Source organism: Marmota monax, unplaced genomic scaffold, assembly GCF_021218885.2.
Source record: "Marmota monax isolate L192 unplaced genomic scaffold, Marmota_monax_Labrador192_F-V1.1 WCK01_AAM20220418_F8-fsc00038, whole genome shotgun sequence".
In the NCBI taxonomy this organism is placed as follows: domain Eukaryota; kingdom Metazoa; phylum Chordata; class Mammalia; order Rodentia; family Sciuridae; genus Marmota; species Marmota monax.
The window spans coordinates 10,632,578-10,656,589 of record NW_026692498.1 but is presented as its reverse complement, the minus strand read 5'-3'; the positions used below and the strand labels follow the sequence as shown (position 1 = coordinate 10,656,589).

The 24,012-nt window shown below is 59.2% G+C and overlaps 1 protein-coding gene across 5 annotated transcripts; it reads right to left on the bottom strand.

The window, feature by feature from the left end:
* Nucleotides 1-3,106: 3,106 nt before the first annotated feature.
* Nucleotides 3,107-23,167, bottom strand: Rab3il1 (RAB3A interacting protein like 1). Of its 5 annotated transcripts, none has more exons than XM_046445559.2 (11): nt 22,922-23,165; nt 12,362-12,614; nt 11,871-11,966; nt 11,705-11,782; nt 10,876-11,094; nt 9,997-10,143; nt 9,407-9,535; nt 9,196-9,308; nt 7,698-7,797; nt 4,644-4,710; nt 3,107-4,152 (listed from the first exon to the last, which is right to left on the bottom strand). In XM_046445559.2, the coding sequence occupies exons 1-11, from the start codon at nt 23,071-23,073 to the stop codon at nt 4,073-4,075; spliced, it is 1,434 nt and encodes a 477-aa protein (XP_046301515.1). In that variant the 5' UTR covers nt 23,074-23,165; the 3' UTR covers nt 3,107-4,072. The 5 variants fall into 5 exon arrangements, 4 of the variants coding, with proteins under 4 accessions (XP_046301515.1, XP_046301514.1, XP_046301517.1 ...); XM_046445558.2 differs by having other exon boundaries at nt 3,107-4,155; nt 22,922-23,164; XM_046445561.2 differs by lacking the exon at nt 22,922-23,165 and adding an exon at nt 20,195-20,328 and having other exon boundaries at nt 3,107-4,155.
* Between the last annotated feature and the right edge of the window lie 845 nt (nt 23,168-24,012).

Here is a 24,012-nt window from a genome sequence, read left to right as displayed (position 1 = left end):
AGGGAAGCATTAGCCTGGAGGGCAAGGTTAACGAAAGCTCTGGGCCCCCCAGGACAGCAGTCACAAAGCGCAGGCATTGGTTCTGTAGCAGACACACAGAGTACTCGAGTCGCCGTGTTCAGGTTTGCCTCTGAGTGCAAAGCTCATCATGTCCTGAGCTGTTTGTTAGTCCTGGACACCGCTCCTCTGAGAAGGGAAGGGTTGGGGGGGGGCAAGGGCCACATCCTTGAAGGCATCATTCTGGTGGCAGGAGGTCTTGTAGTAAAAGGGGCTCCCCTCAAGTGGCCACCAAGGTGAAATGATGGTCAGTCATTAATCACTAGATGCAAATCAAAACCATCGTGAGATGTCACCTCATCCTTTACAATGGCTACTACCAAAAACCAAAGCATAAAATAACAAGTGTTGGCGAGGATGTGGAGAAACTGGCACCCCATGTACCACTGGTGGTAAAGTGAAATGGTACAGCCACTGGGGGACAGCGTGGGATGCTCCTCAGAGCACCGAACTGCCATATGACCCAGCAGTCCTGCTGCTTAACCCCAAGGTAGGGCCTCGAAGAGCTATTGGTCCATTTATGGCTACCCACTCAGCTTTCTGCATCTTCTAAATTAGGGACGAACCTAAGGCACGCTGCAGTGTTCAGTGAAAGGCATCTAGGGGGCTGGTTAATACTGTGGGCGCTGGAGCTGTGCTCCTCATCTGTGTCCTGGGGCCGCCGTGATCTCTGCACAGCCTCATGGTGCTGTGATCTATTTGTCTGCAACGTGGGGAAAAGCATTATCCACTATAGCCAAGAGGTGGAACCAACCTCTGTCCGTCCACAGATGAAGAGATCAATAGAATGTGGCATTGCAATACAAGGGACTATTATTCAGCTTTAAAAAGGAAGGCCATTCTGTCACAGGCTGCAATATGGATGAACATTGAGGACACTGCTAAGTGAAGGGAGCCAGTCACAAAAAGACAACTGCTCGTACGGTTGCACTGATAGGTGACTCATAGAGGCTGGAGAGAAGTAGAATGGTGGTGGCCAGGGGCAGTGGGAGGGAGACAGGGAGTTTTTAATGGATACAGTGTTTCCATTTTGCAAGATGAAAACATTTTGTAGATCTGTTTCACAACAATGTGAACAACTTACCCAACGCAACTGGACTGTACTCTTAAAAATGGTTAAGATGGTAAATTTTGTTATCTCATTTTTTAAAGCACATTTTTTAAAAATGGGAAAAAAGGAGGGGGCGGGAAGGCCATTTAACACATCTTCCACCTTAGAGATGAGAAAACTGCCGCCCAGAGAGCCGCGACTTCCCCGGGGAAGAGCCCCAGCAGGGCAGGCTTGGCAGACGGTGAAGTGTGTAGGCCAGGAGAACTGCTCGGGGCTGGTGGCCTCCAGCCCAGAGGCCAGCTGCAGGGCGAGATTTTTCTTTTAGGTGCTGGGGACCAAACCAAGCCCTAGTGTGTACCAGACAAGCATTCCACCCCTGAGCTACCCACTCAGCTTTCTGCATCTTCTAAATTAGGGACGAACCTAAGGCACGCTGCAGTGTTCAGTGAAAGGCATCTAGGGGGTTGGTTAATACCGTAGGCGCCGGAGTCTGCTCCTCATCTGTGTCCTGGGGCCGCCGTGATCTCTGCACAGCCTCATGGTGCTGTGATCTATTTATCTGTGGGGAACATAGTACTTCGTGATGCTGTGGGGTGGAAATGAGTTCACTTAAAGGGTTTAGAATCATGCTTAGCACCTGGTCAGCACTCAGATATCGGTTGTTCCTGGTAGATACTAAGGCCAGCCTGTGTTTGTCCCCTAGCCATCTCAGTTATCTGTTCACGGCAGCCCCACCGGGCGTCTCACAATAGCCAGTGGTACTACCTGGGCAGGCAGAGTGGCTCTGGGTTATAGGACCCCCTGCTGGGCCGCTGGGGGGTTCAGATGTCTCCTTGGTCCTAGGTCTGGCTGGGCCAGGAGTGAGCAGCTCCAGGCTCAGGCCTTCATCCTCCTTTGCCCTTGGATCCCTCAGGGTTGACAGAGAACAAAACAGAAAGAGGCCGATGTGTGTAAGACACTGAGGTCACCCCACGTGACCCAGCAGCACAGGCCCTTCCCTGACGGCCACCCTTGCCCATGGATAAACTACGGGTGCTTTTTGTATTATTACAAGCATCCAGCACAGAGGTGTCCCTGGTATTGATGGAGTGAGTGGATACTTGGGACAGGAGGACTGGCTGGTGACCACTACCAGGCCAGGGAGGCAGCAAAGGATTCATATCACAGTGGAGTGGGAAGGGGACAGGGGAGCAGTGGGGTGCTGAGGAGGCAGGAGAATCCTGAGAAAAGGCTACTGGTCAGGGAGGGCAAGACAGAGCCCTGACCAGTCCGCAGCAGAGCTGACCGACCAGCTGAGTTGGCCAAAAGCAAAGTCCCAAGGAGGCACCATCTGCCCCCATGGGCACTGACCCATCGCAGAAGCTGCTGTGCCCCCCTGCCAGGAAAGTGTGAATTCCTACAAAGGAGGCCAGGCACAAGCCACCTCCTCAGTCCCACCCCGGGTCCTCAGAAGCTCTGGTCACCCCACCTTTTTCCACCTGCAACTGCTGCCTCGTGCCCAGAGTCCATCTCCGACCCAGACTGGGAAGTCCAGAGCTTCCCTAATCCCCACCTGTGCTGCGAGCACACGCGGCCAATCCATCATGCTAACCTCGCGCCCAGCCCCAGCAGTCTCAGTGCCTTTGGCTCTGTGCTCCCCACCTCTAGAAGACCGGAACGGGCTGTCTCTGAGGGCTAGGACAGCCAGACAGAACTGTCAAATTGCCACAAAGAGACAGCCCCAGCATGGTTCTCTCCAACAGCAGGCTGCTCCTCATGGAGAGGGGGACCCGAGAGCATCCAACACCCCATAACTCCATGGAACACAAAGGGAGGACTCAAATGGTCTTCCCTACAGCAAGGACGTGGTGGTGGTGGTGGAGGGAGGTGGCTTCAGGATTTGGGTTTAATCCCAAGCACGAGGGCAGGCAAGGAAAGGATTTGGTTTCATTCCTTCAGATGCCCAAGCCTGGCCAGAGCCCCAGGGTGCAGCAGTGAAGGCAAGCAGCCGCCTGGCCCTACCAACAAAGCCCTCCTTTATTAAATAGAGATCGCGTTACATTCCATTCAAAGAAGGAAATCAGGGCGTGGTGAGGGACATGTCCAGGTTGGATCCCCTAACCTTGGTCTTGGTAGGCTGTGATGGGGGCCAGGGAGGGCCAGGTCCTGCCTGCCCCACTTGGCACCACATGCAGGGGTCCCCGTTGTATGAGGGGCTGGAAACAGGCGTGGGTTCCTGAGGCCCCCTCTGTGTCTCACTCTTGGAGAAAAGCGACCTAGACCTCCAGTAGTTTGGGGAGAAGGGCCTCCTGGAGCCCAAGTCGAGATGGGGGAGGAGGGGACAGGGAGGCCTTTATGAAGGGGGGAGGAGGGGCCCTGACTCATCTTAAGAACGGTTTCTGTTCTCAACGATATACAGGCTGGAGGGGAAGAGGCCCTGCTGGCCCCTGCCGCCAGAGGGCCCTTGAAATGGCCAGGGTCACTGGGGCAGTGTGCCGAGGGGCCACCTGGGAACTGGGTGAATGATGGCCACAAGAAGGTGCTGGTGGCCCAGGACCTGAGAACTGAGGTGGCGACAGCTGGGAGACCCAGCCACCCCAGGACAGTCCCTTTCTGAAGAGGTGGCAGCAACAAGGCACTTGCAGGCCGTAGCTCCAGGACCGGGGTGGGGTACAGACTTCCAGGGGTCCCTCCCAAGGTCTGAACCCCTGAATATGGCTCCTTGGTCTTCGGTGCTTCCTGAAATTCTCCTGGTGGTTGCAGAATCCAGTGGGGGAGACAGAAGGGTCATTTCATGAAGTCCAAGTCTGTCTGTCCCTCTGTCTGTCCCAGGATGGGTGTTTGGTGCTGTCTCAGTGCTGCCCTATGGCCTGGCCGTCTGTCCATACTGTCAGTGTCTGCTCAGGGCTGGCTCCAGGACTGCACTTCGGGACTGTCTTGCGGCAGGCATGCTCCAGCTAAGAGCCCTCTTGAGCCGGCCGAGCCCTAGGCCTCCAGGGGGAAGAAGCCAAGCTTGGCCAGGGACATCTCCTTCCGCAGCCTCATGATCTCCCAGAACATGGGCTCTGCTGTAGGTAGACAGAGGGACAGCTCAGGGTCCCCTCAGCAGCTGGCTTGGCCCTCTCCGCTGGCTGTGGGTGGCAGCAGATATGGCACCTCCCCGTCTGACCAGTCTATGCTTTCACACGGTGCCCCACTCAACAGTGATGATGGAGGCCCCAGGACTGCAGTTGACGGGTCACCAAATACTTTCCAGCCCCGACTCGGGGCTGGCGTGGGTCTCTGGGAGGCATCGGCCCCTTGGAGCAGGCAGAGCCTGGAGGCCAGTGAGCCCGCCTTCTGGCGCATCTCTGTGGAATTCTGAACCCAGGAGGATCCTAATCCGTTTAGACCCACATCTCCTCCTTTGATTGCTTCCTGGGAAATGAGCCCCAGCGTCCTCCCTCTGCCCTAGGGCAGGTGGACCCAAAAGGCACTAGACTAGCCTGTGCAGCACTGCCCGGCTCCACCCCTCCCTTGGGTGCCATCCCGACATTGGCCACCAGGGGGTGCTCACCATCCTGCCGCACCAGGCCTTGCTGGATGTAGCGTATGTAGGTGAAGAAGTTGCAAACGGCAGTGATCTGCAGGCAGAAGTAGGGAGAGTATGACCTGCCAAACTCCCACCCTCGGGTTCCCTAAAAGCCACGGGGACCTGAAACAGCAGTAGGTTCCAGGTCCCTGGCAGAGCTAGGTAGCACTCCTGGCCTGGAACAGGGCTGGGGCTTTGAAGTTTTAATAAACAACAACAAGATTACTAGTACTGCTCTAATAACGGCCGGGCAGCCACAGCGCGCTGCCTGTCCACCAATCATGGGTCTCAAATGAGGCATGCTAATCATTCCCATCTAACGTGTGGAGAAATCAGAGTCCCCAAGAACAAAGCACTTGACAACACAGCAAGCCCTGGAGCTAATCAGCAGCTGAGTTGAGCAATGCAGCCAGGTAGCCTGCCCCAGAGTCTAAGCTCACCTGGGGAGCTGGGCCTGCTGAAGTGGAGGCTGGGCAGTGTTATTATACCAAGAAAGTCAAGGAATCAGTCCCTCACGGGGCCCTCCCAGCCCTGTGTTGTGGTTCAGATATGAGGTGTCCCCCATAAGCTCATGTGTCAGCCAACGCAATAATGTTCAGTGGGGAAATGATTAGCTGCTGCCAGAAACAGAGGATTAATCCAATGATATGTATTAACTGGGTGGTAACTGTAGGCAGGTAGGGTGTAGGTCACGGGGCGGGGGGCTGTGCTTTTGGGGTTGATATTTTGTCCCTGGTGAGCTGAGCTCTCTCTGCTCCCTGATTGCCGAGTCCTGAGCTGCTCTCCTCCACCTTGATGTCTTGCTTTGCCCCAGGCCCAGAGTTATGGAGTTGGCCATCTATGGACTCAGACCTCTGAAGATGTGACCCAAGTAAACTTTTTCTCTTCTAATTGTTCTTGTCAGATTTTTTTGGTCACAGTGAGGGAAAAGCTGACTGAACGATCCAGCCAGCGCCTGAGGGCCCAGTCGGTCCTGGGGCTGCTCCATGCCAAGCCCTGGCGACCCTCCTTTGGCTCAGGTACTGTCACAAGGCCTCTCTTACAGTGAAGAAAGAACTGTGGGTCCCCTTCCCAGGGGCTATCCCCAGGTTGGGGGGGGGGGTCCCTGTCCCAGCGGCTGAGAATATAGGCCACTTGTGGCTCACAGATGTCCCCTTCTGCATCCCATACCCCAGCAGAACTAATGACTGACTGGCATGGAGGCGATGTGAGGCCTGCCCCTTGACTAGGGTGGAACCAGCTCTGTGCTCTAGAGTCCCCGTGGGTCCAGCTGGACATGTGCCCCTGAGGCCCTGTCCTGGGGTGGCTTCTTTCCCTCCCCTATTCTGTGACCACCACTCTCCTAAGAGTTGCATCAACTCCCCATCTTGGCTCCAGGGAGCCCAGTGGGACAGCTTGGGAGGTGGCCTGGCAGCTGGGCCCACAGCAGCCCTTGTGGAACACAGGACACTGGGGGAGGGATGTCCCATGTGTGGGGGACCCCTTGGCTGGGGGTGGAGGAGGTTGCAGGAGGGGGCTGTTCACAGGAGCCTAGCGAAGGCAGGAGGTGCAGGACAGCACGAGGGCCGGCCGGGCGTGCTCGAGCTCGGCTCTGCATGGGGGTGAGACGAGAGCAGCCCAGGGTGGGTGTGCACCAGGCAGTGGCGCCCGCTACAAGCTCCTGAGCAGGAATGGTGGAGCCGTCCCCTGGGACTGTGCTCCTCCTTGTCAATCCCACAGGTCTGGATCTCTTGGGGTGGGGACCATATCCTAAAATGCCAGACCCTCCTCAGCTTACTTCCTATCCTCATTTTTGCCCAACACAGCTGGACACCTAGGCCAGGAAAAGAAACAGACTAGTAGATGTGATTTTTGCCGGGCACAGGAATGGCTGGCGTGGGCCCTCTGCTGAGCTCTGGTTGGGATTTGAAAGGAGCAAAGGGGACCTGCGGCCACAGAACAAGGCTCTGGGCACCAATCCATGGGGCAGCAACTACAGACACAATGCAAAGCTGGGAGGCCCCAGATCTAGGCCACGTGGCCCTGGGCACACCCCTTTCCTTTGCAAAGGGGCACACTCCTTTCCCGTAAACAGGTACTCACTCACCACCAGAAGAGTCCCTTTGAGTGTTCGACAACACGTGCAGGAACCAAGAGCAGACACGGTCCCTGTCCAGCTGTCGGGCCCCTCTGTCCACTCTGGTCCTGCCCTCCCAACAGGGGCCTCTGGCAGGTCAGAGGGGGAGGTGGTGCCTCACAGCCCATCAGCTTTGCACGTGGATCAAACATGTCCCCTTCCATCCCTCAATCCTCTTACCACTCGATGGTGGGGCAGAGGAAGGGGAATCCCCAGCCTCAACCCCCAGCTGGGTAAGGTCCCCTGACCCAACCTGGGGGACTGCGGGTGGCAGGTGGGATTTCTGGAGACCTGCAGCACCCGGGCCTGATCACAGCCTGTGTGCCAGACACACCCCTGAACTTCCTAGGGTGGGCCAGAGCCCTGGCCTGGGGGTCTGAGCCTGCAGCTTTAACCTGAAATCCAGCCACTCTCTTGATTAAGTCACTAATCAAAGGACCGAGGTATAGAGGCCACTCCCAGGAGGACATTTCTTACGTAAGACCAGGCCTGGAAGACTAGAGGTTCTCCTGGTGACTTTGAGAAGGCCGTGTGGCAGACTGTGGACAGCCTCTAGAGGCGACAGTGTCCCTGGCCAAGAGAACCTCAGTCCTGCAACAACGGAGAACTGAATTCTGCCAACAGCCACGTGAGCCTGGAAGAGAACCCCGAGCTCAGGAAAGAACACGTCGCAGCACATCCCTGCTGAGCTTCGCGCAGACTCCCAGCCCTGGACAACAGCCAGACGGGAGCGGTGCATGGCTTTAAGTCACTACGTTTACGGTCATTTGTCATGTGGGAAAAACAGATTAGCACACCTGGCCTGGCTGTGGCCCACGTCTCTGCACCTCTCTGAGCCTGCTCCCTGCTCTCTAGACTGAGGTACAGTCCAGTTGTGCTCCCAGCCCAAGGAACCGAGGGACACATAGCGAAGGATGACTCACCCTGGCCCGGGAGGATGGGGAGATGTAGTAGTGACTCTCGGAGTCCCCGAGCCGGATGCGGTGGCGGCAGATGCGGGCCAGCCCACTCAGGGCACACGTGCTGGGGGGACAGCAGAGGTGGCCGTGAGGCCTGAATGGACTTATGCAGAGAGGCAGGCCAGGGACGTGGGGTGGGCCTGGCCTCGCCTGCCCCGCCAGCCCCTCTGGGTTCTCCGCTGCCTGCCGACCAGCTCCCGCCCAGAGCCCCACCCTGCACCCCCCTCTCTCCTCAGCCAGGCCTGGGCGACCTCCTTCAGCACCTTCAGCCGCTCAGGTGCAGGTCAGCTGGGCTGGGCGGACAGCCCACCATCTGGCCTCCCACTCTCTGGCTCCTCTGGTGGTCCCAGCCTCCAGAGCTGACTCTGGGCATCGCCTACGGGGGTCTCTCCTCCCCTCCACCTGGTGAGCCACCATGTCCCCAGGTTAGGTCTGCCTTTTGTCCTGATTCCTGAGCTCCTTGCCTCACCTCCTCCTCTCTCCTCCACGTAACGGCCAGGTGCTCCTCCCAACACCCACATCTATCTATCGCCTTTCCCCGCGGCTTCCCTGTTGCCCAGGAAGTGGTTACGGAGGGTTCCGAGTCAAGGGAGGATGAAACACCACCCTGGCTTATCCCCCTGACCAGCTCCTGCTGCACATGGCCATAAATGAACCAGAGCACCCTCCTTCCAGCGTCCCTCCGCTACAACATACGAAAAGCCAGCCTCGGTGGCTGATGCCCAAACCTGCAGAGGCTCTGAACAGCCTGCACAGCCTCAGCCCCGGTGCCCCACCCACCCCACCACTCTGACCCGGCCCAAGGTGCTCCCGTCCATACGCAGCACCTCCTGCCCTCCTGCCCTCTGTGCCCTCCACAGGAAGGGCTCTTCTCTCCCTGGCTAACTCCTCCTTCAAAACCTGGCTCAACTGTTCCCTCCTCCAGGATGAGGCTCCCATGGTGCCGCCCCTCCTGGGCCAGGTCTCCGCTGTCCAGGGGAATCCTCCCCACACTGTGCTCTGGTTCTGCCCTGGCCCTTGTGTGCTGCCACTGCCCCTGCTCAAGGCGGGGTGAACAGTGGGGAGGACAAGATGCCAGGGCCACCGAGTTACTGATTGGCAGGAGGCAGAGCCAGTCACTGACAATCACTTATGTGTTGACTGGGGTCCAAAACCCCCGGTGGGAGAGACAGGGAGGGGCAGGGCGCATGCAGCAGGTCAGCCAGGAAGGACCCGGGCCGGGGGCGGGGGGCGGGGGCTGGACCCTGACATTCTGTCTCACATGCCTCCTGGCCCTGCAAGGGGCAACTGTGCCTCTCTTATCAGGTCACCACGTTCCCAGGCTAGGCCATGCACCAGGGGCCCCTGCCCACCCTGGGGCCCTACACCAGGGCCGGGCAGCCTGAGCTCGGCCCTCGGTGCGGCTCCAGGCCCCGCGGGGGCTTCCCCATGGTGCAGGGAAGGCTGAGGGTCCCCAACTTACTTGGCACTGCCACAGTCCGCCTCAGCCGCCTTCCCTGTGGGCAGGCGCTGTGAGGCCACGGGCTCGATGGTGAGCGTGTTGTCCTCCACGGCGGCCCGGACCAGCGCCGAGAGCTGCAGCAGAGCAGGGCAGCAGGTGGAGCGGTGAGGGCTGGGCAAAGGCGGAGGGCAGCTGGGCCGGGCCTCCCAGACGGCCACCCTCCCCGCCTCACCTCCTGCATGGTGAAGTCCAGGCAGGGGCCCACGTCCTCGCGGTACACTCTTTCCAGGAAGGGGCAGGCCTTGTCCAGCGTGGGCGACGCCCTCCAGGCCTGGAACTCTGCAAACAGGGTTGTGTCCACCTAGCAGGGAGGGCATGCGGGGTGAGGGTGGTCAGGGCAGAGAGCGGGCATCGCAGGGGAGGCAGAGCTAAGGGAGAGGAGAGCCAGGGAGGTGGGGGGCAGGCTCAGCAGCCACCAGACTGTCCCCAGCAGCCGGGCAGGGGAGCCGTGTCCAAGGGAAGAACTCTCTGCCCTTTGCACCCAACAACTTAGAATTCAAAGTTTTGTTCTAGAAGTGCTTTAAGTTTTCAGTGCTACAAGACTACAGATGTGGGTCCGGCCTCGTCCTGATGACCCTCACTGCCTCTTCAAGCAAACTGGTGGGAACCCACAGGTCCCTGAGGGCACGGGACACACTCAGGCACATACACACAGGCCTCCTGCTGCCCACTCAGAGGGGCAACTGTGGCCTGCCCTGGGCTGCATGCAGTGTGTGGAGAGGTAGCGGGGCAGACGGAGCGGCCCTCCTCTGGAGCCATTACCTGCTGGGAAAAGGAGAGAGAGGTGGCAGAGGTGGGGGCTGCGGGCGGCTCCCCGGGCGGGAGCTGCCAGGCCGGCTCGTAGGTGAGGTGGATGGCCTTGCTGGGGATCACGCAGAGGAGCAGGGAGAGGAGAGGGGGAAGCCCAGGCTGGGCCATGGGGTAGACAGACAGACAGACAGACAGACAGGTGGACAGAGACAGGAGGAATGAGGAGATATCAGTGTCCGACTGGAAGCTCAGAGCTCAGAAGTGGGCCAAGAGGTCTATTTGCTCCTCCTCCCTGTAAGCTCTGGAGACAGACAGAGGACAGGACTGAGCCGGGTGGGCTGGACACGACACCCGGGAAGCTGAATCCCACTACACCTGTCTCGATGTCCACTCGGTGCAGCCTGAGCTGGCTCTTGACATCAGTGTGTCATCAGTTTCTCCCGTGGTCCCAGGACACTCCATTGACCACATGAGGGAATGGGGGTGCTAACGGGTGGTTTTGTTTGCCTTGGGACCTGTAGCCATGAGTGCCTGCCCAGCCAGCTCAGGAGAGACACCTGTCCAAGGCCAGCTTGTACCAAGAGCTGCCGAGGACTCTGAGTACAAAGAGTGTCACAAGGTGGTCCTGGGCCTTAAGGCCAGAGAGCCCAAGCAGAGCCCCACCAAAGCCAGTCCAGGTGCAGAAACTACCACCTGCCGCTTGGAGCAGACAGGGGTGGTTATCAGGCCCCGAGCTGGACACTCTAGCGGCCAAAGGCTAGACACCTCAGCACAGAGAGGGGTGAGCCAGACTGCAGATCACACAGCAAGGGCGCAGGCTGTCCTCATCGGCCTCTTCTGTCAGTGGGCACCCCGTTCCCTCCCATGCTCACTGCCCACCTGCCTCCTTACCTCTTTGCCCTCCTTGTCTGGGGTGAGGGTGTGCCCTGCAGCGGGGCACATGACAGGGCAGAGGGTGCTACTGGTGCTCTTATGGCGCGAGTGACCCTTTCTGGGCCCAGCCTTGGTGGGGCTCAGCAGCTGCGGGTGGAGCTCTCGGTTGGGAGAGGCTGGTGTGGATGTGATGACCAATGTCTTCAAGGCCGTCACCTCTGCCTGCAGCATGTCGATCTGGCCCAGATGGATGGCTGTCAACCTAATCCAGTTATCACCCCCCTGGCTCCCACCATCCATCGGCCCAGCTCAGGACAGCCTGTGCCTAACAGCAACCAGCGCCTAACCCCGCCTGCCCCGGGGAAACTGAGGCTCAGAGAGGCAATGTGGCCAGCCAGAGGTCACACTGCAAACAAGACTTTGTGGGGAACAAGTGTCTGGGAGCTTCCCTGGTGACCCACTGAGTGTTCTGGGGTCCCTGGAAGGCAGGAGCAGCCCTGGTTCACATTTTCCTGATGATCCAAAAGGCTCCGAGAGGAAGCTACTTGCCCACTACACGGCCAGACCCAGGTTTCTGCTTTGCTAAGGAGGGTGGGAGGAGGGAGGAGGAGTTACAGCAACCACAGGGTCCTTCCAGTCCCCGGAAGGCTCCAGAAAAGTCTCAGTGGTTCAGAAGGAACACTAGTGGGGTCCAGGGCGCTGGGCTATGGGATCTCAGACACCCCCACCTCCCTGGGCTGGGGCTGGCCTGGAGGATCTGGTTGGAGAGCCCAGGCCAACGCTCGGGGTGGGGTGCGCCCTATGGCGGGCGCCCCAGGCTGACCTGGGCAGAGGGCACGGACCTCACCTTGCCCCGGGCCTCCTTCAGCTGTTTTTCTGATGCTGCCTGCTTCATGTTGGCTTCCCGAACCATCTTGTGGGCTTCCTGGAAGAAGGCAGCCTCCGTGTGAGTGGCTGGGACCTGGACACCCGGGCCATCCGCCCCGCAGGCTGCGCCCACCCGCCAGACGTACCTCGAACAGGCTGGCCGTCAGCTCCTCCAGCTCCTGCTGCAGCTGGTCCCGCACCCGGCCCAGCCGCTCACATTCCTCGTCCTTCAGCTTCAGCTCCTGGGACAGAGGGGACTGTCAGCCTCGTGGGAGGCCCCGGCCATCGTGAGTGGGGCTCTGGGCTGCCAGCCGACCTCCTCCGGTGCCCCCCCACTCCGTCATGCCTCTTCCCCCAGCCGGCAGCGCGAGACCGAAAGCCCACCCGACAGCCCCTCACATCTGGGAACAGGTTTTCAGACAAGTCAAGGTCGCTGGGAGCGTGGCCAGATGGCCAAGCCTACGAGGGCCCGGGTTTGAGTCCCAGCACCTCAAAAAAAAAAAGACACAAAAATGGGTTCCTCCTTTGCAGCTCTCAGGTGCCTGCACTGGCCTAGTTTGCAGCTGGCCGTGTCAGACACTGTGTCACCGTGTCTCTGGGCTTTCCAAGGCTGGCTCCTCCTCTCCGAGGTCCCTACCTTTTGGGCTTTGTGCAGCTCCTCCTTCAGGAACTCTGAGCCCTTTTCCCGGATCTCCATGGAGGAGCTGCGCAGGCGGGACACGTCCAGTGGGGCAGCCGCGGGCTCCTCCTGCCCTTGGGCCTCCTCCCCTGCAGAGGCCTCCACCAGGGATCCCGGGGACTCCCTGTGGCCTTTGCAGGAACCCACGTTCTTCCAGGGGACAGGGACAGACGCGAGGGGTGGAGGGGGGGCCTCGTCTGGCTGGGGTGGGCTGCAAGGCAAACAGAGGCATCAGTAGACACAGGGCAGGCTTCTGAGACCTGCCCGAGGGACAAGCCCCGGGCACCACACCTGTCACCTGGGCCTCGGCCTTTCCATCTGTAAAACGGGACCACAGGCCATAACCAGGCTGTCACGAAAGCATGTTGGTCAAGCACATGTTCTCTTAGGGGCAAGGTCGGGGCTCTTGAACCTTTGTCAACCCCCAGCCTAGGGACTGGGCCGGCAGCAGATGCTTAGCACACAGCTATGCTCAGTTTGCGTCTGTCGAACAGATGACTGTACACGTGCGGATGCTGAGGATCAGTCTCCACCTTTACACAGCAGGGAGATCCAAGTGACTGTCAGCCCCAAGGATGGGGTGGGGTGTGTGTGTGCGTAAAACCTCGTCACCCGGGAGGCACTTCAGTGAGAGCTACCTTCATTGATAGTTAGTACAAATTCAGTGATGTAGTTTATATGAGAATTCATGCAAATGTTAATACGAAATAGTTATTGCAAATTCCACTCCTCTGGGTTGGGGGGAGTCAGAGAGGAAGCATGAGGCTAGGGTAAGCAGGAAGATTCTGCAAATAGCCCAGGCCACACAGACCCACTTCCTGTCCCCCTGGACTTTATGGGGGGCAGTTCCAACTCTCCCCTGGCCTACAGTGTAACCTCCGAAAAACACCCCCTTCTCTAGGCCTCGGGACCTCCCCTCCCTGAGGCTGAAGACGCTGGAGTGCTGGGGCCCCTGCCCTCCACCCGCCCCCCAGCCACACTCCTGCTCTGGAAGGGGATCCTGCGGAGGGAAGGGCGGGAGGGCTCGGCCAGCAGGGGTTTGTGCCAAGACAGCACCTCTGGATTTGCTCACTCAGCAAAAGCTGGGGGCTCCTGAGCCAGCAGCTTCTGAGCAGCAGCGGCTGGGCTGGTAGGGTGGGGGGCTGGGCTGGTAGGGTGGGGGGCTGGGCCTCCGCTGATAACAGTGGGGAAGTGAGGGGGAGGGGCCCAGAGAGGCCCACTGGAGGAGAGGAAGGACAAGGCCAAGGAGACCAGGACTTGGGATAACTGAGGAGGAAGGGTGAGAGGCTGGTCTGGGGCCTGTCCCTCTTCCCTGTCCTCAGGTTCCCAATAAGGCCACCAAACAGCTTCTGAACCTTAGCGTTCCTCTTGGTAACACAGACACTGAGCACCCAGAGACCCCAGCCACAAGACTGTTCCCAGTCTTCCACACGGCCCTGTCCTGCTGCCCACTGAGCCTGCCCTCTGCCTGGGAACTGGCCCAGCATGGGGCCTCGAGGTCCTGGGGCTGGACTTGGCCTGGCAGGGACTTGGCCTTGATGAATGAGGCCAGAAATCCACAGTCCATCAGCTGTGGTGGGTGGGGTGGGGGGGTCTTGTTGGCACAGGGTCTCTAAGGATGGAGGAGCTACGGCAGGTCCTTCAAGCCCCCTACAGTTATACTGTGGCCCCACGGGCTGGGGTCTGGGCCCAGGGGGTCACAGGGTGCTCTGCCCTCATTCAGGACTCTGCACAGCACTTACGATGGTTCCCATTCTACAGATGAGGGGAGGAAAGCTCAGAGAGGGAAGGGACTTGACTGGGGTCTCGCCGCTGGTCAGTGACAGTGCCAAGACAGGCAGTCAGGTCTTCAGCCCAGGCCCAAAGCTTCCTGACCAGTGGCCCAGCAGGGGGGACGAGGAGCATGAGTGTTGGAATCCATGCCTGTCTCAGGATCAGGGACTGCTGCGCCCAGGGGGACTCAGGAGGCTCCTCCTTGGCTGCCACAGGGACCTCTGACCCAGTTCCCTCCCCAACTGCAGTCACCACCTTTCTAGGAGGGAGAGCCTGGGCCAGGAGAGCTGTGGCCAAGAGGACAGCCAGGCTGTGTCCTGGGGTACCTACATGTGAGCCCCTGGAAGTGTTCTGACATCCTCCGATCCAGCCACCCCGTGGGGTGGGCATTAAAACTCTGAAGGAGGCGCTTTAAGAACCCAATAAGAAGTCACTTGACATGGTACCAAGCGAACAGTGTTCAATCCACAGGCAATTTGGCAGAGACCATTGCCTACGGAGGCTCTGGGTCCCTCAGCCGAAACCCCAGGCCCAGAGAGAGGGGAATGTACTCCCGGAGGACTCTGCCACTCAGGTGGCAGAGGGGAGTCATAGTCATTAAGGCCACACCAGAAGCAGCAGATCCCATTAGGGTGGGGCTACCCACTCTGACAGAGTAAGGACTGCAATCTAAGGGCCGGTGGTGACCCACAGGACAGCCTAGGACATGGGACAGGATCCCAGGTCTCAAACACCAAGAGCTGGTGCCTTTCCCCAGCCAAGGACCTCCCTGGATCCCCTACACCCCCACTAGAGGAACAAGACTGCCCGTCCTTCCCCACAGGGACCAGCTTCATCCACCAGCGTGGGCCTCTGGGTCGCAGGGAGAGCCTCCAAGGGCAGGGCTGGGGCCAGACGTTCCCCCCAGGCTCTCCTTCAGCTCCCTGTCAGGGGGATGGACCTACTTTGCAGCCAGAGGACACAGTGGCCCAGGAGGCCTGAGACAAGGTCTCTAGGACATCTTCTCTTCCCCCTGGTGGAAAAGCCCAGGCTCACATCCTAACGACAGGAAGTGTAGGGACAGCGGGGCCACCCCACAGACACCAGCTCCCCATTGCCTGGGCCACAGCAGCAGGAGTGAGAGAGGAAGAGGGCCCAGCCTGGGCTGGGAGGGACGCTCCAATCTGCAGACCCCCCCTCCCCTCCTACTTCCGGACTGCGAGGCCAGCTCCTGTGACTCAGAAAATTCAGAGGAAGGGATGATCCAGACCTCCAGGTCCAGCAGAGCCAGAATCCCCGATCCTCCTCACCCTGCAGCCTCCTGGAGCAGGGGCTCCCAAACCCGGGTGTGCCTCAGGCATCGGAAAGTGTGGCCACCAGGTATCCCTACCCCTCGTCAGGCCCATCCCTATAGGAACAGAGTCCTGCTTCCAGGAAGGGTCTGCCTAGGGGTGGGAGCTCCTCAGAGTCAAGGTCAGAGGTAGGCGGGGCGGCCGGCATCTCCCAAGCCTAGGGACCCTGCAGCTCATACAGGAAAGGCCACACAGGGTCACTTCCCCAGGAAGCACACAACCAGGGGGAAAAGTAGACTCTGAAGTCCTCAGCCCACCAGGCCTGCCCTGAGGGGCCCCGCTGGGTTTCTGTCCCCACTCACAAAACAGCAAAACAAGGACTCCAGGACTCTGTGGCCCCCAGTCACTCAGTCACCCTGACTGGGCCAGGAGAGCCTGGTCAGAGGCCAAACAGGACCCAGTGTGGCCCTCTGAGGGTTCCACCCTTCCCTGCCTGCCAGACCAGCCTGCCCCTTGATAAGTGCCCAGGATGTCCTCGCAGTCACCTTCTGCAGTAATGGGCAAAATGGGTTCACAAAATAAGCAGGGAAGGGGACACTCAGGACAGCTCTGAAACTGGGAAACGGACCAAGCAGGGAGGACACACTGGGAGCTTGACCCTATGCCCAGGGGCACCAAGTCTGATCTCCAGGTAAGCTGCAGAAACCTGCCCAGGGCCAGCTGAGACGGACACTCAAGGTGACCGGGCAGACTGAGGCGACCGAGGCTGATAGCCACAATGTGAAGGGCTCCCAGGAAAGGTTCTGTGGCCAGCCTACAAGCCCAGCACAGACCAGAGAGGGCCAAATCTTCAGAGCAAGACCCACAAGCACACAGGGTTCCCACGCTTTGGACCATGTTCATGGCAGCCCACTACCTGAGCATCCACAAGTGCTACTGGTGGGGACTCAAGACGGCGCTGCAGAGGGTGCATTCCCCACCCTGGTTTGAACAACCAGGCACCTGAGGTTCAGAGAGGGTTGGTGACCTGGCTGGAACACACAGCAAAGTAGCAGCAGGATGGGGATGAATCTGGAGTGCAGGCACAGTGTTACGTGACCTGTCATCGGGAGGAGAGGGGATGAAGGATGGTTTCAGAGAAGTGAGGCAGGATGCGGATGGGGTTTGAGGAAGTTTGAGATCGGACTAAGTGGGGGTGGTGATGGTGGAGGGTGATGCCCAAGGAGGCTGTACCAGCCAGGCAGGCCCTGGCCTGGAGGGGACAGACAAAGACTCTGAGGGGGAACCATCGGAGGACAAGGGGGCCGCAGGAAAAAAAACACGGTAGAGTAACTGATTAATTAAGTAATTAAACAACAAGGAAGAGGAGGATGAGGGAATCGGTGGTCCCCATGATGGAAATGAGGAACTGGGACAGGGCTCTCGGGGAAACGAGAGGGGGTGACGAGGCATCTGGGAAGTGGCACTGACGAGGCATCTGGGAAGTGGCACCGGCTGCGGGCGGCTGAAGGGGAAAGGCAGGACAGAGGCAGCTGTTGGGAGGTCCTCCCACAGCTCTAGGCAGGGCCGGGGGAATACAGGAGAGCGAAGAGCAGGACCTCAGGGTGGGAGAGGGCGGCTGTCCTCCTGGTAGAGCCCGAGGGCCAGGATCCAATGAGTTCCAGGCTAGGAGGGGCAAAGGGCCACTCCCAAGAGGGGCAAACAGGTGGGGGGGGGCCTGCCTGCAGCAGCAGGTCCTGGTTGGAAGAGGAGGAGGGGAGGAGGAGCAGGTCAGGACACGTGGAGCAGGTAGCAAGGCCAAAGCTCCCCTGCCACTCAGCCCTGTCTCTCCACTGGGGACCAGTGCCAGGCCGGGGCAAATGGGGGACTCCCTCTCTACTGTAGAAGGCAGGGCACCTAGCACATGCCTCATAATGCCTGAGGGGGATCCCCATGCATTCAGTCTAAGAACTGACACCCCAAGATTTCAGCCATCCAACATGGGCCTAGTGAGCACCTATCATGTGCCAGGAACCCCAGGGGCCCTGATCCTTCCAGTCTGTAGGACAAGACAGACTCCAGGGGAACATCACTAAGCCCCCTGCTCCCCACATTCTATTTCATTTTGTAGCTCCCCCCAACTTCACTTCCTTCCCAAAGCCCATCAAGCACGAATCTGGTGCAGACACTGGAGAGTCCAGGACAAGCAGGGCTCTAATGAGGGTCTGAGCCCTGTGCGCAAATGTGCTGACAAAGGATCAGCAGGAAGGATACCAACACCTGTTGGCAGGAGGGCAGGCAGATCATGGAGGGCTTCTAGGAGGTGGCAACAGTGAGCACTCACTAGAGATAAGTATGAGTAGCCCCCAATCTGTCAAGTGGGAAAACTGAGACCAAGGGGCTGCACCAATGTCATGTGGCCACTTGATGGTAAAGAACCAACCCAGATTCTGGTCTCTGCAGATCAAGTCCCAAATGCCCAGCACTGCATTAGGTGTAGAAGTACCTTAGATGCCATCCCTACCCCATCATCCTGAAGCAGGTTTGGCACCCAAGACCTTGGACATGTGAAACCATGGCAGATGGGAGAGAAGCAGCACCTTAAAGTTAGACTGGTGGGAGCTGCCTGCAGCAGCAGGTCCTGGGAGGAGGAGGAGGAGGAGGAGGAGGAGGAGGGGACACGTGGAGCAGGTAGCCAGGCCAAGCCTCTCCAGCCACTGGGTTCAGAGTCCAAGGCCCTTGCTTGAGAGTCTCAAGGGAGCGGACACCCCCCTCCCCCAGCTCCTGCAGAGTCCAGCTACTGCTGCCCACCCCAGGAGAGCAGCCCTAAGTCTAGGGCCACAAGGGGACAGGGAATGGGACCTGTCCATGAACAGTCACTCAAGAGAGACCACAGTTCTTGGACAGATGCGGAAGCTAAGCTCCAGAAACAGAGGGTTAGCCAGGTCTCCCAACTCCTCATCTAGGACCAACAGCCCCCAGGACACACGTCCCAGAACTGTCATGAGCTTCTGGGGTCACAAGCACAAGTCACTTAGTGCTTGTGCAAGTGTGACCCTGAGAAGAGTCCTCCTCTGTTGCTGGGATCTGGGTGAGCTCTTAGGACACCAGGCCCCAAGTGGGTGCTGGCACCTTGACCCCTGATCCCTAAATCTCTGCCTTCATATCCACATGAGGGATCCATAAAAATGCAGTGCTCAAGGTAACCCCCAAACTCTGCCTCTCTAGGGTGCCCAGCTCCTCATTCTATCCATACTTCCCATCTGCATTTATGAAGTCCCTACTGTGTGCTCTGTATCCAACTAAGTCCCAGAGGACCCACAGGTCCACATGGGAAGTGTGCCGTATTGAGGACTGCATGTGGAGGGGTCAGTTTGGCAGCCTGGCTCATCTACGAGGGTCCTGGAATATGGCAGACAAGGCCTTCTCTAAGACCTTGAAACTCTTCCTCTATCCCTACAGAGAACATCCATTTACTGGGCCTTGTCTGACCCTAGCCTGGGTGCCTCCAAAAGAGGACATTCTTGAGGATGGAATCACTGCTACCCTACAACCTACTTATTTCACCTAGAGGCCCAGAGAAGGGAGCCCATACCCCTAGGGTCACATAGCAATTCAGTTTTGCCTCAGTCCACCCAACACAAAGGGTCACAAGATTCCTCCAGACAAGGCTGCTCCCCAGACACATTTATCCCTAGGGTAAAACCCATCTATCCCCAGGTAGGATTGTCCTAACCTCTCCAGGCACCACAAAGCCCCTTAGTCACTTTCTCCCTAAGCCCAGCCTCCTTCCCCCAGGGCATAATTCCAGCAAAGAGGCTCGCCTTCAACTCTCGGCCCCTCAGGAGGCTCAAGCCTCCCCACACCTCACTCCTACCAGGGACCCCTGTCTCCGAGCTCCTTGGGGATGAAACCCCATTACTCTCTGAGCACCTCAGCTCAGGTTCTGCTGGGTGCCAGGGGGGAAAATGGATCCAGCTTGCCCATTTGAGGGGGTGGGGGGTGGATTGGGGGAGTGTTACCCACTAGCCTGGTGTGGCAGGGAGGGAGCTGGGTCCTGGGACAACTCATCTGGCCAAGTGCTTTACAAGAATACACCCCCAGGACCTAAGTCTTTCCAGTCATGGGGGAGAGAAAGTGCTCCCCAACTCCATGAAAAAAAACCTCAACCTTTCTGCACCCCCAGAGCAGGGGTCCCTCCATCAGACCGGCCGGGAACAGGAACCACCTGAGAAACAATGGTCTGGACACAGAGGGGTCCTGGGGCCATTGACCCAGGACCCAGAGCCGATGCTGGCCCCTTTCGAGCTGCAGGGAGGTCCAGCCACTCTACAGAGTACCGGCAAGAGGTTTGGCCATCAACTTGCCTGCGACCTTGGAGAGACCCAGCTCCTCTCTCCCAACCCAACTGCTTTCCAAGAGCTCATCCAGCGAGTGGAGGGGTGTCCCTCCTTTAGGTGCGCGCCCCAGGGTTACTTCGGCAGGCACATATCGGCACCCCGTCCCCCCACCGCCACCGTCACTTGCCCTCCGGGTGAGCTAGGAGGGGCTGGCTCGGTCGCCCTCCACACTCCCCACCCCGAAACCCCCAAACGCTCCGAGGGCTCTTCCATCTTCCCGGCTCCACGCCGGCTCGCCCGACCTCAGCCCCAGGCCGGGCTGGGGGCGCAGACCGTCCCGGGTGGGGCGCAGGCGGGACCCCCACTCTCCCGCCCCAGGAGGCAGCGGCGGCCGAGACCCGGCGCCGGCCCCCCGCGCGCGGACCCACCAGCTCCACATCCCGGTCCGAGGTGCCCGGCGTCGGCTCCCCGCGCCGCTCCGCGCTGCGTCCCCGCCCGCCGCCAACTCCGCCCCGGGCCGGCAGGGTGTCCCGCTGCCCGTCAGTCCCGCCCGCAGCCAGTCGGTCGCTCTGCGCCGCCTGGGACCGCGGCTCCGGCGCCCGCCGCGCCCCGCCCCTGCCCGAGGCGGGTCACGTGGCCGAGGGGCGGCCCCAGGACACGTGCCCGGCCACGCCCCTCCGCCCGCCGGACGCGCCGAGCTCGCACTCGCTCCCGGGCCGCCCAGCCCTGGAGTCGGTGAAGAACGGCCCCTTGATCAGGCGCCCGGCCTCCGCCCGGCCTCCGCCGCTGGTTCTCTCCGCAGCCCCCTCCGCCCGGCACCGCGCAGGAGCCTCACAAAGGCGGCGAGTCTCAGATGCTCCCGGGATTGTCACTCAGGCCCGCAGACACCCTCCTACCCCCTCCTCCGTCTTCCAACCACGTGCTTCTTCCCGGAGCTCCCGGCTCAGCATCTGCCCCTCAGTGACACTCTGCCTCAGCCCTACTTTGGGGATCCTTATCCCCAGGGGGTATCTGTCTTTGGCCCAAGCCCCCCACCCAGCCTCCCCAAACAGGGGCCTGCCATTCTCCAGCCACGGGACACCCTGCCCATCCCTGCCTCTGCCCCCTTTCCACCATCTACCCTCTGCAGAACAACATGGCCCACACGTGCCTGTGGAGTCCCGCAGCCTCTGAAAACCTTTCCCTGAGTCTCTGACCACTACTCTTCCTGCCCGCCCCTCAGCCCCCGCTCCCTGACCATTGGCCAGAACTTCAGTCTGGACCTGGAGCCAGCGAGGGCAAGCTCCCTTCTCTCCTGCCGGTGACTGGGCTTCTACCATCTGGCTCTGGAGAAGGACTGAGGGTTGGAGACAAGGACCTTCCCCTTCCAGACGCCACCAGAACTATCCGCGCTCCTCTTCCAGGCCACAGACCCTGGGGCCCAGGCTGAGTTCTTGACTGCTAAGCTACAGCCTAGCCCATGTCTGAGGGTGACAGGTCTTCATTTGGGGGACACATTTCATTCACTCATTCATTCAGCCACCCCTTCTGAGCACAATCTATGGGCCTTACAACCATGACAGGCGGACCTAGAAGGAAATTGTACAGATATATAGACCCTGCCTTCCTGGGACTCCAGTATGGGATCCTCCCCCCTCAGCCTCCCCAGTGGCTGAGACAGGTGCATACCATTACGCCCAGATTGCCTACAGCATGACTTGCAAATGTGGTGTCTCTGATCAAAAGAGAAAAGGGTGCTCCTTTCCCACCAAGGTACAGGACTTGTGAGTGGAGGCCAGGCTGGATTTCCTGCCTTGCCCACTCCCTTGGCCAACACCTTATCCAGTGAACAACCTGGGCAGTCCTCCATGGCATCCCTTCTAACTTTCCAGAACCATTCAGCCCAGGCTCCTACACAGGGTAATTGTTTGCAGGATTATGGCTTCCAGAGGACAGGGACCAGCTTGTTGGACCTGTGTTCCTCTACCCACCCGAGTCTAGCACAGATGTCAACATGTCTGTTGACTTGCTTCCTTCACCAGCTAAGCCTTGAGCAACTGCTGTCTTCCTGCTCCTATCTGTTCACCTTTTTCTTCCTTTTTTCTTCTTCTGTGCAGTCCCGGGGATGGAACTCAGACCTTGCAGATGCCGGCAAGTCATCTGCCCCAGTGAGCTACATTTTCAGCCCTTTTTATTTTAAGACAGGGTCTCGCTAAGTAATTACCCAGGATGACCTTGAAATTTTGTTTTAGGGATAGAAGGAGGAGACACAGAAGGAGCCCAAAATAGAGCCTTGCCCTCTGAGTCGGCAAGCCGGGGCAGGAGATAACTGATGGTAGCCCTGACTAGGGGAATCTAAGGCGTAAAGAGGTTACAGCCCCAGAGAAGAGTCTGCAGCCTACGAGGGCTGCTTGACTAGGGAGGCCCTTGAGAGAGGCCTCAAAGGACAAGTGTGTGGTCACCATTCTGGGAACACTGACATCCAATTACTAACCAAAAATATCCTGTCCTCTGTGCATCCAGGTGACTGTGGATTCCCAGGCTTCACTGCCTCTTCCCAGAGCACAGTGAACCCTGTTCTTCCACTAAAAAGGGATGGGCTCAGAGAAGTTAAGGTACCTGTCTAATGTCACACAGCCAGGGGTGGTGAGGGCCAGTCTGCTTACACCAGTTTTCCAAAAAAATCAGCCCCCAAACCAGAGGGGTCACAGGACACTGCAGCTGCCAACAGTCAGAAGGGGGGCCCAGCAGGTAGAGAGGGAGAAATAAAGGTGTTTCCTCTGCCCACAAGCCACTGCCCTCTTCAACTTCCTTCCTGTATGGCCCCTGCCATTCCCATCCCAGGCTTGGTGGCCTTAACCACAGAGTCTTAGCTGAGGGCAGATGAGAAGCCTGGGTGACCCAGTCCCCGATTCTGGACTTAGGTGTGTCCTTGGCTCACTGTGTGGCCCAGAATGAGTGCCTTGCCCTCTCTGAGCTTCCATTTCCACTTCTGAACAACCGTCAAGTGGAACAAGGCAATCAGAGCTACCGGCTGGAGGTGACCTCGTAAGAGGCTCCTGAAACTTGCTCATAGGTCCATGCCAGCACCCTGTCGGGAGCCCAGCTTCCACCTGCCCCTGTGTTCACGCGCGGTGGCAGGACCCCGTCCCCCGTGTCCCAGGTCTCTAGCTCACCTGCCTGTGTCCCAAGGCTCCTCTCCCAAGCACTTCAAAAGGGCAGGACCCGGGCCTGATGGGGTGAAGCGTACAGTACCCGAGCTCATGGCCAGGAACACTGGGCATGTCCCTCTGGCCGGGCACCCAGTGGGCTCCTTGGAGGCATCCATTCCGGAGGGGCCAGGCGGAGGGTCTCCGTGGATACCCGGAGGTCAGGTGGCTGGTGGCTGCTCCCCGCCCCAGGTGATCCCCACACTAACCTTTGCTATCTCTAGGAGCAGCAGCCCCAGAGGGCGTAGCCTCCCAGATGGGCCTCTATCTCCTCGACCCATAATTATTAACTCCCCGGCTCAGAGCAGCAGAAGAGCCAGGGGCCCTCCTTCCTGGGCTCTGGGCCAGGGGGGTGGGAAGCTTCCCCTCAGAGCCTGAGGCCCTGGGCTTTCCCTAGGCACAAAGGGGGCTGCCGTCCCCTCACCCCTCACCTCACCTGCCGGCTGGTCCCGTGGACAGCTGGCTGTGTGGCCTTGGACAGGCCCTGGCCCACCAGCCCAGCCTCAGTAGCCCTTAACACTTTAGCCCCCATGACCGCGGGACAGTTCTGTGAGCAGTTGGGAGCTCACCGCACTTCTAGCCCCTCTGTGCCTCAGTTTCCCCAGCCACACTGTCACCCTCTGAGGTGCACCAGGCCAGCAGCCGTGACCCAGACCCTCTAAGCTGCCTGCCTCCCCCACACTCTCCCCTCTGTCTGCCATTTCCATCCCACCCTGTCTCTTTGTTCATCCCCCCGTCCTCCAGGAAGCTGTCCCCTCTGCAGCTCAGCGCTGGGGCCCTCAGCTTTGCGTCATGAACGTCCTTGGGAACTCTCAGATCCTCTCGCAAGATCCTGACGGCCTTATGGCAGAGACCTGCCTGCCCTCCTCACAGTATCCTTCTCGGCACCCCCTGGCCTGGCTCCCGGTCAGCCTCGACCCCGGTGTGGAATGTCTGTAAGTTTGTCTGAATTCTAATCCCCGTTCTGCCCTTCTCTGGCTGGGTGACCTTGGGCAAGTCACTTAACCTCTCTGGGACTCAGTTCAACCATCATCTATAAAATGGGAAGGAGCACTTTC